The 16,020-nt window shown below is 35.5% G+C and overlaps 2 protein-coding genes across 6 annotated transcripts in view; both read right to left on the bottom strand.

Moving 5' to 3' along the window:
• Positions 1 to 1,248, bottom strand: part of LOC109843102 (serine protease SPPA, chloroplastic-like) — a 12,555-nt gene extending 11,307 nt beyond the window's left edge. For 2 of the 5 annotated variants that reach the window (XR_002247515.1, XR_002247514.1), the window contains exons 1-2: positions 782 to 1,248; positions 200 to 665 (exon numbers count right to left, since the gene is read on the bottom strand). The gene's annotated coding sequence lies outside the window, so the exon portion shown is untranslated. The remainder of the gene's footprint in view (positions 1 to 199; positions 666 to 781) is intronic. The other 3 variants (XM_020412032.1, XM_020412033.1, XM_020412034.1) reach the window with 3 other exon arrangements.
• LOC109840267 (serine protease SPPA, chloroplastic) lies at positions 2,008 to 14,873 on the bottom strand. Its single transcript, XM_020408841.1, has 13 exons — positions 14,280 to 14,873; positions 13,991 to 14,174; positions 13,252 to 13,389; positions 10,685 to 10,855; positions 10,454 to 10,557; positions 8,842 to 8,909; positions 7,803 to 7,969; positions 5,859 to 5,937; positions 4,599 to 4,753; positions 4,030 to 4,135; positions 3,086 to 3,173; positions 2,872 to 3,015; positions 2,008 to 2,535 (listed from the first exon to the last, which is right to left on the bottom strand). Exons 1-13 carry the CDS (start codon positions 14,730 to 14,732, stop codon positions 2,305 to 2,307), a joined length of 2,088 nt encoding a protein of 695 aa, XP_020264430.1. The 5' UTR covers positions 14,733 to 14,873; the 3' UTR covers positions 2,008 to 2,304.

The following is a 16,020-nucleotide window of genomic DNA, read 5'->3' on the forward strand; positions in this document are numbered from 1 at the left end:
TATATATATATATATATATATATACACACACACATACATATACACAGCTTACTATGAATTTGCCTACAAAAATTTATTCAGAAGTAGGAGAAGAAAGAAAGTGCATCAGGAAAAGAACTTAAATACTACAATAAACATAGTGAATTAGCAAACTAAATGTGTATGATAAACACAAGATTCATAAAGGTCAGTTTCTTACCTGACTTCTTGAAATCAAGAAAGTGTCTTCATATCTCTTCAATTAGTCCCCAACCGCAGACCAGCTTCTCTACATGAAGATATATATACTAGAAACACGTCGATCATACACTGTTTCCATAAAATTCTGACAAATTCGAGGTAGAGACAACTCATAACTACAGCTTCACTCAAGCGGAATTTTTTTTGAAATAGACCATTTCAAAGATAAAATTATCAATTTCGACCTACTTGCAAAAAATTTATCAAATTATCCCCGGCATTCCCAATCCCGTAGAGTATACGAATTTTTTTTTCCAAAATCTACCTAGTTCCCTAAATACTTACCAAAATCGACCTAGTTTCAGCCAACATGGCAGAAACTAGGTCTACTTTGATAAATATTATGGGACTACGTCTATTTTGATTATTCTTTGGGGGAATAGGTCTAGTTCAAAAATTTGTCCGCACTCCAGCCGACCATATATCTGCATCAAAAAATATAAACGTTTCCCCCTTCTCAGACATTTTCTCAAAAATCTCATATGCAATCCAATTCCCATTAAAAAATGCAAAGTTTAAGGAAATGGGTAAGAGCCAAAACCTTTCCTATAATACCCATATGGTCAGGACGCTTCCCTCCTCAACTCGCTCCCATGGGAGCCGCAAACATCATCCGGAGATCGACAAGGAAACGTTCCCAGCTACTAAACTTGATCATTCTCAAATTCCCCACTTGGGTACTCATCATCCTTAACAAATTTAGACCCAGAAGCAGGAAGGGCTCCGTCTCCTCCTCCTTGGGCTTTCTCCTCTTTGGTGAGAGGAGAGCAGCTGAGAGCTCGAATGCGGGAATTTGGGGCTGTTGGTTTTGTGGTGGGTGAAGAGAGTGTGATTCACAGAGGAGAGGAGAGGGAGAGATTGAGGGTGAGAGAAGAGGAGAGGTTGGGGTTTTCTTTGGAGGAGAGAATAGGAGAGGTTTAGGATTTGGGTGAGAGAGAGGTGAGGCGGCCACTGGTGGTGAGTTTGAGCAGAAAATTTGTAGACATCGCTCCCCGATCTCCTCTCTGTTTCGTGAGTGAGAGTGAGGAGGCATTGAAGATTGAGAGGCGGTTTTTAACATACAAAAGAAGTTAACCACCCGCCTATTTTCGCTCCTTTTCGTCCCCCTCTGAGGTGGGGTAGGACACTTCTTGTCTACGCGGCACTGGGACCGAGTCTAGAGCTGTATCAAACTCGGTGGTTTTGACGAGTTTTGACTTTTAGTTTATTCCCTCGCATCTTTCATATTTTCAAATTAGTCCCTCATTCTTGATATTTGATATCTTTCCCCTAAATCTTTAAGTATTTCGAAATTATTCCCACACATCTTTATAAGTATTTTGAAATTAGTCCATCAGATCTTTTCCCCAGCTGCTAACTAGAAGGATTATTAGATTCTAAACATTTAAAAGATTTAGGAACTAATTTCAAAAATCAGAAGATGTGGGGGATTAATTTGAAAATACTTGAAAATGTGGGGCACTAATTTCAAATACTAAGATTTTGGAGACTAATTTCAAAATACAAAATATTTTGGGGGCTAATATCGAATAGCCCAAACCAAAATTCTTCTCCCACATCAAGGTAACACTTTTTTCTTCTTTTTTTTTTCCCCTTCTATCATAGAAGTTACGCAAATGGTGATTTCATGCGAGTTCAGCACGCTCTACATTTATCCAGGATTTGATCCTCTCCATTGCCAAAAAGTAGTTGAGAAACCACTACATTAATAATTAATAATTGTGAATAGCTACGATTCATCGTATCCTATGGATTGCACTATTTTTCTAATTTATACTCAAATGCAAATTACAACCACCCACTAAAAAAGATCAGCAATTGTGATATTACAATGGTCCCTCCAGTACTTTTTGGTAGTGGAGAGGATCTCAATTCATTTATACACATGATATAAAAGTGTGATATTGGCAACTTGACGTGATGAATCGTATGATAGCATCTCTTTTCCATTTCTCATATACTCTACATAGAGAGTATAGTTTGCCTATTTGATTTCTTGCCCAATTTGGATCTTGATATATAATTACAGTACAACACAATTAAGATAGACTTGAACATTTCAGATCAGAATGCGCGTAAACAGTCTTTTATCAGTTGAAAGATAGGGTTAGCATCAGGTGCATTTTCCAATCTTTCAAACAAAATGCCATCCATTCTTGCTTGAACCCCAATTGAGGATGTAACATCCTGCAACAATTCCTTCACATTTCTATCCATACCAAATAAGGAGCTCCCAATGCCAGTTAATATCTCCGGTAAGGTTGGTGATGGTTTTGATATCTCCAATAATCGAACCTGGATGCAAAATTAGATTAAAAAACAGAGTGAAAGCAACTTAATTGTTTCATAATATGCATATAGAAACATATTACAAACATCATTATCTGAGATAGTTGAGACACTAGACGGAGAACATATTTCAAAGAGAACAGTGGATATCATAAGACATGAGGGCTCTCAGTGACTGAACCTTAGCCCATTGACATGGGCTGAGTTATTAAGTAATAAAGAAAGAAATTCTATTATTCACTTGGCTGGGATTATATGAGAGAATACCCTCATATGTCATACGATACGCATCACTTATTACTCTGTATGGCCAAACATAAACAACAACAAGAAGAGACTCACGGGTCTATCCTGTGGTATATTGGCTTTGTGTTTGGCGATAGCCACAGCTCGGGAAAATCCACCAATAGCATCAACTAGACCCCTGGCAGCTGCATCTTTGCCACTCCACACCCTTCCTTGTGCAACCTCCTCCATCTCATCTATCTGGCAACAGAACAGAATTTATGATGCCGTAGATAAGGAGAACCATAGAGAAAGACGTAGAAATCCTTACAGTCATGGATCGTGAAGATGCTGCTTTGTCCCGGAACTTTCTGTATGCATTTTGTGCAGATTTCTCAAACAATTCTGCTTCATCTGGTCTGCAGGAACCAATAGGTTAGCTGGGTTTTGACCTTGCACAAGAAACTGAAGAAACAGGAGAAGTTCAATCCTCAAATTGGCAAAAATATGTGATTATTTTACAAATATGATAGAAGCAAAGGATTTTTACTGAACAACTTTCCAAATACTTCACAACTTTCCAAATACTTCACAACAGAGGAGGTTCTTTGGGCTCACAAATATATGTATGCTTTATAATCTTATGCATATCAATATTTGAAATGTTAATCTGATTCAGGCAGATACGGGACTGGGACACATGTCACAACTTGCAAAGCCACTTCGAACTTCCAATAAGTTGTGAAGCTCGGAATTTGCATAATGAGGGTATCCTTGCAAATTGGCACTAATATATAAGTATTGTAAAAAATAAAAAAAATGTTGAACGTTTTGATTATAAGTTAAATCAATGTATGTTTAACTTCAGAATAAAATGGCAGACAACCAGATTTTTATCAAACAAAATATAGAAACTCAATGACATCTTGTGTCTCTTTATCCACCCAATGCTAAGAATACGGCCAATCCTTGTACCTATTACAAAAAAGCATCCAGGTTTTGAGCACTGCTATCATGGGAGTATAGTATTTGGAACTTTCGTTTTTCTTAAGAACAACCTCTAATAGGAGATGAACTAAGAGGGAACAAATTGATTAAATAATTCTAAGTATGCTTTGGCCGGGCTGCTTTCATTGGGAATTGGCTACATCACTTGCATCCTATCAGATACAGGACAACGTCTTTATAATCAAGTATTCGTCTGATAGAATATTCCTTAATCAGGTATTAGCTGTAATCAGGTCTCTCATAGAAAGATAGAAACGAAACAGATACCTAAATGAACGTTGATCAGCAGAGAAAAGCTCAGCATATTTTCCTCTTGATATTATCTCCTTGTTAAAGCCAATCCTTTCATACAGCTTACCTAAACTGAATTTCCCTGCAAGCAAACAAGTGTTTAGAATGTACAACTCGAGCAAGACAATGGCTGTATGCAAAGAAAAGACCAATTTTTTAGCAGACTTGGAATTCATCAAAATTTGTTTGCATAATGACGAAGTAATATCATGTGGGTATTTAAGTAAGAATAAAGAATCAAAAATATATTGAGCTTCAGAGGAAAAATGTGGATAAGTCTGGAAAGAAAAATAAAAATACATAAATGAGATAAAATTGCAAGTTTTATATGTTTAACATGAAAATGGCATGCCATAGTAAAATGATAAAAGAAAATGATTTTTGAAATTGTCTCCAATCACCCTTCTGCTTCTTGATATTCATATCAGGCGCAACATAGTAAATCCAATTATCAAAATGCAAATCTAACACCAGAAATTCTGCTGTGCCCGTGGAGAACTCATTTGAAGATTTAGTTCCACACAGGATCAATTCACTAGGTTCACCTGTAACAACTCCAATTGAACCAGTCAATGTCAGCTTTTCAGCAACAATAGTCTGCGCTGCCATGGCCATGTAGTATCCCCCACTTGCAGCAACATCAGACATGGATGCAATCACAGGTTTAGAGGCAGCAAGAAGCCTGATCTCTCTCCACATTCTGAATCACAAAGAAACAACTTCAAGGTTAGATTATTTTCAAAAGAAAGTTCGAGCGAAAGATTTACCAGAGATCAACAATGATTAACAGATATTATAGAAAAATGCATCCGTCTATAATATACAGCCACCAAAACAACAAAATAAGCACTTCTTGTGGTTGATGGTATACTACCGATGCGAGCAAATAAGAAAATGCTAACACTAGAAACATTAATCAAGTGACACTCGTATCACATTTTTCTCACCTGCACCCAAGACAGACATGAGACAGCCACATGGAAAAGAATGTGCATAGAGCATCCATGAAAATACAAGGCTCTACCATTCTATGTAGAACGACCATCCTATGTTCAACTATATTAACTTTAAACTCCTCCCAAGTGCAAAAATTCAACAATACCTCATATAATTGTTAAGGAGTAATATTTGAGTAAATACCTTGTTGCATAGTGCTTCATTTTGGATCATTATGTTTTGTGAATTCCACAATATAGACCACTTTATTTGAGAAACGCCTCCCATCTTAAAATATTTTGTCTGAAACTTTCTGAATAAAGTGCTTTTCCCCCTAACCTATACCATTTCCTTTGAGGCATCCTTAACACCGATGAACCACACAGATTACAGTATTTCACTGAAACAAACCTAACTGCATAATGTTCCCTCTTAGTATCGCACATCAGATATTGAGAACCCTTGTGGATTCACCAGAAGTTGCATATAGTGTAACTCAAGTCTTCAAAATCTTAGCACGCATCATATTAGTACCAAAATCTACAGCTGTAGTGCTACAAGACAAAATGACAAGATTACTCTATTGGAGGTAAACAATGAAGAAACACGACACCGATGACTGATTAGTCAGAAGCTTAATGACCAAAACTGTGTAAATTTTTGTAGGTGCATGGAAGAAGGGAGGGAGAGGAGAAAATTCATTACAAAATCTAAGCTTAAATGTCAGGCAGGAAAAAGGTCTAACTGATTTTAAAATCTATACTTCAGAAACAAACTTAAAGTTAGAATCTAAACCGAAAGGGGAAGTATCTTTTAGCTTGCGGGAACTAAAAGATTACACACAGATCAAATTTTCAGTAGAAACTTACAAATCAGATGCAAGAGCATCACCCCCAGGGCTATCAATCCGCAAGACAACGGCTTTAACAGCTTTATACCTGTCTGATTCTGAAATAAGAAATTGCTCAACTTTACAACATTGAAAGGACAACAGAAATTATCACGCTGTGATCAACGAAAGAAAACAAGGATTTTCATAATGCAGGTCTCTTTTAGAAGTTACTGTCTTCCAAATACAATGTGAAGTCTTCCAAATTTAATGTTGAATAAGTTAGAAAACATTGGAGCTACATGCTATACAAAAGGTTTCAATTAATAATTTGATATAACAAACCTTTTTCGTATCCCTCCCTCTCTCCCTCCCTCTACTTTTTATTGATAAATGTATGAATTATCCAGAATTCCTTAAGATGTATGCTTACAGTAGACTTTGCTAGTTTTCTGAAGTTAAATAGGTACAAAAATCAGAAGGGGGGAAAAGGAAAGAGGGATGAGAAGGAAAAAAATGGTAAATTACTCCAATATTAACATTTTCAGATGTATAAATGAACAAATATCAGAACTTTCTGGCCAGTCAACTTTATAATTTCCACTCAACAAGGAACTTCAGAAGTGCAACTTCACAAATTAATAGCAACTCCAGCATCCACCTGGCCTCTCTCCAGAACAGATGAAGTTCGTGAGTTTCTGCTACAGATGGTTCCAAAGAACAGCAATGCCTGTCACTGCACATTTTTGGGCTGCAAACTTCTATTCAGTAACTAAAAATCGTTTAAGTGGTGCATCCCTTTGACCATACTTGCTTGCATGCTGTTAAGTGAATAAAAACGATAAAAATTTAATGCTTCAGCTTAATTAATAAGCTTTCTTACTATAAAGATGAGACGAAAATTATTTAACTAGTATAGTGCACGTGCTTTGCACGAGAGCATCCCTGCATTATTTTATGTTTTTCAATTTTTTGTTGGCTACAAAAAAATGAAATGACTTGTATAGCAATATAAATACTGAACAATTACAATTTTATTTATATAAATAAATTGTACGATAAAACTGTATATAAATAACTGTATGATCAATTATTATAGTTTGGATAATTATTATAATTTATTCATAATTTATTCAAATAATTATAGTTTATTAAATAGTTTCTTCTCTTTTAAATATAATAATATTATACTTGGCATTATAATACTATTAGTAACTACATTATAATTTAATAATTAGTTTATTACACTATAAGTAATTAATTTACTAAATTGTATAATTATTAAATTACAGTGTAATTTATTAATTCAAAAATACTATTAGAACCATTATACTATTAATACTATTACAATTACAATAAATACAAATTGTTATTCATACTATTATCATACTTTTCAAAGGCTAATAAGATGTAAGGTAACAGGTAGTCCTCCATAAGAGGTGAAACCCAAAGTTGTAAGGCATAAGCCTAATGAATTTTTGTTATTTTTAATTTTTCTAGAATCTTAAATATTATGTGAAGATAAATTAGGGATAAATTTCAAATTTTCTATTAAATAACATAATAAAATAATAGTATGACCAAAGGTTTTGAAAAAGTGAGGAAATGTATAACTAATAAGAGGTTATATGTAATTAGTGAATGATTACAATTAATGACATATTTGAGAATTATCAAACTTATACGGGCAAAAATAGAAATCAAAAGTTTTGACAAGGCAATCCTCTTTTATATGTAGTATAGATTAAGTAAAGTAACCCATAATCATATTGTTAAATTACGTGGTAAATATAACAATAGATCAGGGAAGATGTGTTTGTACCATATTACTGGAGGTCAAAGCATACATCCTACAAAAGTCCATTACTTGAGCACAATAAGCATATTAAGAATCAGTATACCAAGCAATTACAATCTTGCGAAAAAAGAAGTGGTGAAGAACATATGAAACTACAGTATATCAAATTAGTAAGTGGATATTAACCTCTGATACTGCGGATTTTCTCAATCAATTGATCAGCAATAATGCCTGAGCTAGGAACACTTAATGGACTACGGGCCCTGGTAATGTTTCCACAAGCTCTAATTATAGCAATTTGGTCCCTGCCTCCTTCCAACCCAAGTGTCCAACTTCTTACTCTTGAATATTTCCTGCGTATAAGATAAAAGGACTAATTAACTCTGAACTTCTACCCTAACAGAAAAGGCTTTAATCCTTTTATCAAATTCTGGATAAACATAATTCAGAAGACAATTTTTAACTCATGATCCTAAGGCATGGCACTACAAATTTTTAACTTCAAATAATCATAGTTGGAAAGCACTTTATAATGAAATCTTAGAGAATGCATGGCTGAAGATAGATCTGATAAAGTTGTAAATGTTAACAGGGGATTTATTGAAGATCCCTACTTAGATATCTTGTATTAGATCTGATTAAGTTGTAAATGTTACGATGGGATTTATTGAAGGGCACTACTCAGATATCTTGTATTTTGAGTTTTCATAAAACACCATTAGAAACATTTAACTTGGAGAACTAACAAAGATTTAAAACTTTCACAAGGTTTAAACATGGTAGAAGAATAAGGTAAGAGGATATATGATCAGTCAAAAGACTTCAGGCATATCCACCAATATGCTAACCACATACTGTTTGAGAACATCTTAAAAGACCTAACATCAGGATTCCTCAGCAAAACATGGATAATTATTGTCTGAATACACTTTGGGAATCTAAGAAAATATCTTTAAATGCTCTATTCCTAGCAGTTGACATCGGGAAAAATCAACTATTCTCACTTCAAAGAAATTAAATGCAAATATATCAATGGTCTTCTCTTTCTCTTCCCTTTTTTTGTTCACTACAAGAAAAAGAGCAGCAAGATAAACCAATGATTAATACATCCATAATACTTTCTCACTAAGTCACCATCTTTTTAAGGAAACTTTGACAACAAAAGTACAGTGAATAAGAATTTCCTTAACAATGCCTTCTTAATGTCTTCTGGGATGTTTGTTACCTGTAATCAACCATGAGAAGATTTTTCTTATCCTTCTGTCCCAATCTCTCCTTTAGCATCGTTCTAACCTGTTTTTATTTAATTTCACAGCAAAAAAGATATCTTATAAGCAAACATGACTAATATAGCTCTACCGAGGAAGGTAAAAACTATAGAGTTTATTAAATAAGCTTCACAAAAAAGCTACTTCTAGTACTTGAGAAACGTAAGAACACAGATGTGGTTGCAAACTGTTGCACCATAACAGGTCACAGACCTGACATCTGATGTTTGAAAACAAGGATGGAATACACAAAGCATCTGAGTTTATGGTTGGTCCTCGACTGGATTCAGATTAGGAGTTCAGCCTCTAGGCAAACAGCCCAGTACTTGGTAAGCAAGAAGTAGGGCTAGGTTATGTTAAGGAGTGCTTTTCTGGGCTTCTCTATCTCATCCAATGGATGAGACTGCTCCTAGTATGAACTGGACAAAGTATAGTTCACATCCTATAAACAAAGTCCTTGTTAATTCTCCAAAAAAGACAGCACAGACAAAGTTTTATTCATATTTAAGTTGCTCCAACTTGAAGACCGACAATGATCAGCATGAGTTGTAATCAGTGTCAGAAGCCTCTTGTAATCTCTTACATCCCAAGATTTTCTTTTTTTTTTACTGACAATTCCTAGAAGATTTCATCGACATCATGCAACTGGTAACTTGCTTTCACTTGTTTATTATAAAATAGTATCCCATGATAAATAAATCAAATCAAATATCATCTAACCATGAAGCATGAATACTTCAAAACCCTCTCATATCTTGTCATTTTCCCCTATAAGACACCAACCGCAATGCTCGAGTACATAGATCATGTGTTTGTTAAAAAAAAGTTAAAAGAGAATGAAACGGTAAAAGCAAGCTTTTCTTAAACCTTGATGCTGTATGCAGGTTTCCTTATCCTCCCTGAATGATGGCCTTGGTGAACTGCATTGCAATGTTTATGTCCAGGAGAACATGACCATAATGTGTTTTAGTGAAAATTCGTCTTCCCTTTAATTCATTTTATAATGTAAACTTGTTTGTTCTATGTTTTTCAATCATTAGGACCAAAACTAACAGGATACAAATGTATGCTAAGCTCTCCTAACATATTAAATAACCCCCAAACCTACACAATCCCAGATGTAAAGGATTATTTGTCATGCCCATGCAGAAACAGGTGGCATACTGGAAGTGCCACATGGCAGCCTCTAGGATGGAATGTGCAGACACATACCAGTATGTTAAAATTATTGAAATATTTTTTCACTTGATCCTATTTTCACTTAATTTTCCATGAATCACCACATCAAGTACCCAAGTTGGCATAGATTCGTCTACTTTCATATATCACAGACCTCTTAGTATTAGGACTATTTTTCTCTGTTTTTTACACCATAATAGTATACTTTATATACCTGTATCACAGTAATGTAATTGGGAACAGAGATTCTCCGTCAAAAAGGCTGCTAAGATGAAAAATGAGCTAAGTAAATAAAACAAAGAAAAGAACCTTTTTAAACCCAAAAAAAAAGATGTCATTCCAAATGATGCTAAAGTAAAATATGTCAGAGGCTGAAGGAAGAACGTGTACCTCATCATCATATAATATATCTGTTATCCACCCTTCTTCTTTAAGTCTTTCAACTTGGTAAACCCCTGTATTAAGGAAGTTCTCAATTTCTTCTCTCCCCTTTTCTGCAAAAAAAAAAAAAAATATTTCCAAGGATCTTCCTGTTGAATAATTAAACTATAAACAGTTGTATTAGTGCATAAGACAAATAAAGGCACCTCGAGTATTACTGCAGAAGACAAATAAATGCACCTCGAGTTAAAGATACTGTATCCAGCCAATTTCCGTAAATATTATCAAGAAGTGAAGTCAGCATCTCGCAAACTTCTTTTGACATGCTTTTCCGCGTAAGTTGGTCTCCAGCACTTTTATATTTACCAAGACGCTGAATTTGTGGTTCAACACCCACCTTTTCCAGGACACCTGAAAAGTAAAATTGTGTCCAATTCCACTTATACTAGGAAAAAGGAAAGGGGTAGGAAAGAACCCTAACAATGACTACAATGTTAAATATGGACTAAACTAGTCCACCAATAAGAATGAGATAATGATTATGGGTATGATTAGGTGCTGTAAGAACAGGTACTTCAAGTCAACAGTAAATTATGAGACCCCTATGTTGAAAGACATTCAATTAAACCTGATACAGAACGAAATGTGGACTCAAATCCTTCCTAAACAGACTCAAAAAGGCACTTCAAGTAGAAGTCCACTAATTTTTCTTTATGCAACCCATTTAAATGCCTAAAGTAAAAAAATCAAATGTTTTAAACATAACCTTATCCATTCAACCTCTGAGAATGAACGGCCATAAATTGTGTTACATGCGATGAACTTCATAGATCAATATGATGACCCTGTACACATGCTTTTAAGGCATGTACAGCATAATAGAAGATGTGGACTTACAATGCAAGTGCTCCAATCAATATGTGGGCAAACAAGAAGGAAAGATGACCCCTCACCCATACACATATATGTATCTACGGGATCAAATTCAGCAGCTGGTAATATTGAGAACAATCTATAAAAAACCCAAACCTTGCAAGTCTTTGGAACATAGGGCCATCAAAATCATAACAGCATGAACAAGGACTTCTGGGACATCACCAGCTCAAGTGTGTACCTGACACTTTTTTAACAACAATATGGTCTTTACAACTTTTAGCGTTATGACATAGTCCTTTTAATTTAGGGTGAGATGAACACTCCATCGGCGGTGCAAAAAAAAGACCCTCGTGTACCTTCACCACATGCATGTGTAAGTTAACTTTCATATTGGACTTGGTTCCCAACAATTTCCACTGGCGTAGGCTCCACTACCACTTTGTAATGCCCAGACAAGGATTTTCTGTTAGTACTCCTGTTGCACACTTGCACATGCTTCATAGTGGAGTTTTACCAATTTTCATTATTTGAATGCTAGCCATGATTAAGTTTTGAGTTTATTGGAACTAGTATACATAAACCCCACTTTTAGCACACATTTAATGTGGTACCAGTCACTTCTTGGGGTCATGATTAATAAAATTCCAAACCCAGTGGCGGAGCTAGGAATTTTAGTAAGGTGGGGTCCAAACCAAAAGAGAGAAAAAAGGTTTACAAAAATTAAACAAAATCATTAACTTTGAAAGGCTAATTTGTAATTGATATGTAAAAATATCAACAAAATAGTCAAAATTTTACTCACCATATCTAACAAAATCGTGAGTTGTTGATTTGGGGTGTTTTTGTCAAAATTGTTGATTTGTGATAGCTTTGAAGCTATTGAGATTGGGGGTACTTTTGCAGATATGCATGACGTAAGGTGAGTATGCATGCAAAAAAACAAAATAGATTGGGCATTAGCGCTCTTTTCTAGGACTAGTAACTGTAGTATCATGCTTTTCCCCATTAGGAAGATTGAGTTTAACAGGTTCAACACACTCTTAGCAATTTCATGAATGGTGAACATGTCCTAGCACATAGAATAGGCTCTTAGTTAAATTTATTAATCAGTTCCTAGCTCATCCATGGCTTCCTTTCCTCTTTGTCTTTTCGTAGCATCTACCTTTGTGCTTTTGTAGGCTTAGGTTTGAATTGCAGTAGCTAGGACACATGGCTAAGACAAGGAAGCTAGATAGAATGTGAGTATACGTAAGCAAGAAGTAAACCAAGTAGTGCATTAATGAAGTGCTAGTATCTCTATCTAGCTTCTTTCATCTTTCAAGGAGGGGCCAGGGCCCCTTAGGGGGGCCATACATAGCTCCGCCCCCGCCAAAAACCAATCCTACAAGTAAAAACTGATTAAACGAATAGAGTAACTAAAACATAAACATCAAGTTTGTACGCCATTGAACACTGATATCTAAGACAATAGCCTAACTATAGTTGAATTTGTCGAAAACTGAATTTTGTTATAAGTAGTTTCTTTTAGAACTAAGTTTCCTTGAAATCTAGCTCCCACCTGTCAATTGGTGCTCCCACTAGTAGCGGACAGGCAAAGTTTCAGAAGTATATTAAAGAAGATTTGCCACAAGTATAGAAAAAACACCAGGAAATAAACATCTTTTAGGCTACTTTGATTCAATCAATGAGATGTGCATATTCACTAGTAAAGATGAATATTTGAAAACTGAAATGCATATCAATGCACGTTATTGTAAAATATTAATGTAAAAATAAAATGGGTTCAAAAATAAATTTCTAGATAACTAGCAAACAACGCATTTTGAATATATTAACTGAAGACTAAATAACCTTTGAAACCCTTGAAGGCATAAATATTATCAATTTCATTTCCACATATCCCTCTTCAGAAGAAAACATAATAACCGTACCTCCAAGAAATGATGATTGAACTGCTAAACCGTATAATCCAACATAAGCACTAGGCGGCATATACACCTCCCCACAAGCACATGCCAGATAGTACTCCTTCTCTCCGCATAGAGGAACATAGCTTACAATGAACTTGCCTACAAAAAGTTATTCAGAAATAGGAGGAAAAAGAAAGAAAGAACATCAGGAATAGCACTGAAATACTACAAGAAACATAGCGATCCGCAAATTAAGATAGATTGTACGAGCTATTGGGGTAAGGAAATTCCAAGACATGCTCCTCAAAAATATATGATAGAGCATCTCAGCAGATTATCAATCATGGTTGCCATTTGTTTGAGGACATACTTATGAATTATTGTAAACGTATTCAACCACAGTTCAAGTCGGTTTCATTCTTGAAATATTCTTTACTTTATTACCACTTGGTGCATTGGTAAGAACTCTGCAACACACTAGATTTTTCATTAACAAATACTTATAGGTGATAAATATTATAGTGAATGGAGCTGATAATTAATTTAAATGGTACATCCTGAATATGCACTCATTTCATGTTTCTAGTATTCTCGAATGAAACCTCCACCCTACAGAATTTTTTGCCTCATTCCGGCAGAGACAAGCATACAGCAATTATGTTTACATATACAGGTCAAATATTACGAGAAAAATATCTATATTGAGAACTTTGATACTAACTGCATTGTTCAAAAGATTCATAACGGTTAAGTTCCTTACCTGACTTCTTGAAATCAAGAATGTGCCTTCGTATCTCTTCGACTTTCCCCCAACCACAACTCAGTGGCTCTATCTGAAGATATATCCCAGACACACGTGGATCATATACTGCTTTAGTAAAATTCTGACAAATCTGAGGCAGAGACAACACAGAACTAAAGCGGCTCCCGAGCTGATCAGATATCTGCATCAAAAAATCCCAAACATCTACCCTATCAGACATTTTCTCAAACATATTATATGCAATCACAAATTCTTCGACTTTAAGAAAATAGGTAAGAGTCAAAACCTGTCCTTTGAGCTTAATTGACAGAACACTCCCCTTCTTGACTCGCTCCCATGGGAAAGCAACCAGCATCCTGAGCTTAACAAGGAAACTTAACCACCAACCAAACTTGATCATCTCAAATTCCCCGCTTGGGTACTCATCATCCTTAACAAATTTAGACCCAGAAGTAGGAAGAGCTCCATCTCCTCCTTCTTGGGCTTTGTCCTTCTCTTCGTTGCTCTCTTCCTCCTCTTTTGTGGGAGGAGAGTTGAGAGCTCTAATGGGGAAATTGGGGTTGTGGGTTTGGTGGTGGGTGAAGAGAGAGTGGGGCCCAGGGGAGAAGAGGGGGAGAGACTGGGCGTAAGAGAAGAAAAGAGGGGGTTTTCTGTGGACGAGGAGAGAAGAGGAGAGGTTTCGAATTTGGGATAGAGAGGAGAGGCCATTGGTGGGTTTTAGTAGAAGGATTTTAGACATCTCGCCCTCGCTCTCTCCCTCCTTCTCTCCCTCTCTCCTCTCTTTGCTTTGTGCGCGAGAGTCAGAAGAGAATGGAGGAGGAGATTAAGAGGTGTTTTTTTTATTTGGGAGATGAGGTGAGTCGTCTTGGATTGTAACAAGGTTACGCTTTTGCCACGACTTTGGTAGGAAACGGGAACATGAAAGATTTCGGTTTCGTTTGGATAACATGTGTTCTTCTTTGGACAAATTTTGAAAACAGACCTCTTTGCAAAAATATTTTCAAAAAAAGACCTGTTTTCACTTTATTTTCAAAAAACGACCTAGTTTTTCATTTTATTTTCAAAAAACGACCTACTTTGTTGAAACTGAGTCGTTTTTTTGTGAAAAATATTCCCAAACTTCACGGGAGTTGAACTCCCGTGAAGTTTTTTTCATAACAAAACTTCACGGGAGTTCAACTCCCATGAAGTTTGTGAACATTTTTCACAAAAAACGACCCAGTTTCAGCCCTGAGGCTGAAACTGGGTTGTTTTTTGCAAATATTTTCAAAACGGGTCTTTTTTGGGAATATTTTTGCAAAGGGGTCTGTTTTCAAAATTTGTCCGTTCTTCTTTTTGTGTTTTTATAAAAAACATTGTGGTGTTGTGTTTTTTTTTTTTTTTGGGAAAAATGTATCCAGACCCCAAAATGAGAAAGTTCATCCTTGTATTTTGGCCCATGTGATTCAGCCCCAAAAAGTACCAATTAATATTTCAAGGCGCCCCTCCACGTCAGCAGTATAAAAAAAGAGATTGTATTTTGAAAAAAAAAACCCGAAATTACCCCTCCACTTATCTTTCCCAGACGTCTGGTCCACAAAATACATGGAAAGTCACGCCCATTAATGCGATTTGATGGAAAAAATAGAGGGAAATTTCCCGCCCTTTTTTGAACTCTATCATGAGCAATAACGCATGTTAGTTCTAAGTTATTTAATGTTAGTTCTAAGTTATTTAATGTTAGTTCTAACTTATTTTATGTTAGTTCTAACTTAGTCCTATTTTATGTTAGAGCTAATGTTAAGTAGAACTAATATAAATACTTTAGGCTATTTGGTCTAGTGGTAAACCTTATTTTATATTAGTTCTAACTTATTTTATGTTAGTTCTAACTTAGTTCTAATTCATGTTAAAGCTAACTTTAAGTAGAACTAATATGTTTATACCATGTTACAGTGGCTATGTTAGTTCTAGTTGAGCTCATGTTAGTTCTGGTGGTTCTCGTGTTAGTTCTACCTGATTTCATGTTAGTTCTACTTCCAGCTAGT

Source organism: Asparagus officinalis, chromosome 5, assembly GCF_001876935.1.
Source record: "Asparagus officinalis chromosome 5, Aspof.V1, whole genome shotgun sequence".
NCBI lineage: Eukaryota > Viridiplantae > Streptophyta > Magnoliopsida > Asparagales > Asparagaceae > Asparagus > Asparagus officinalis.

What these genes read in the sequence shown, in the direction of transcription:
- LOC109840267 (XM_020408841.1), bottom strand. Translation starts at nt 14,732, where the DNA reads ATGTCTAAAATCCTTCTACTAAAACCCACCAATGGCCTCTCCTCTCTA. An exon ending in GATGCTCTTGCATCTGATTT is followed by an intron (nt 4,754 to 5,858) that starts GTAAGTTTCTAC and finishes TTTGTGATTCAG; the next exon opens with AATGTGGAGAGAGATCAGGC. An exon ending in ATATACCACAGGATAGACCC is followed by an intron (nt 2,536 to 2,871) that starts GTGAGTCTCTTC and finishes TTTTGCATCCAG; the next exon opens with GTTCGATTATTGGAGATATC.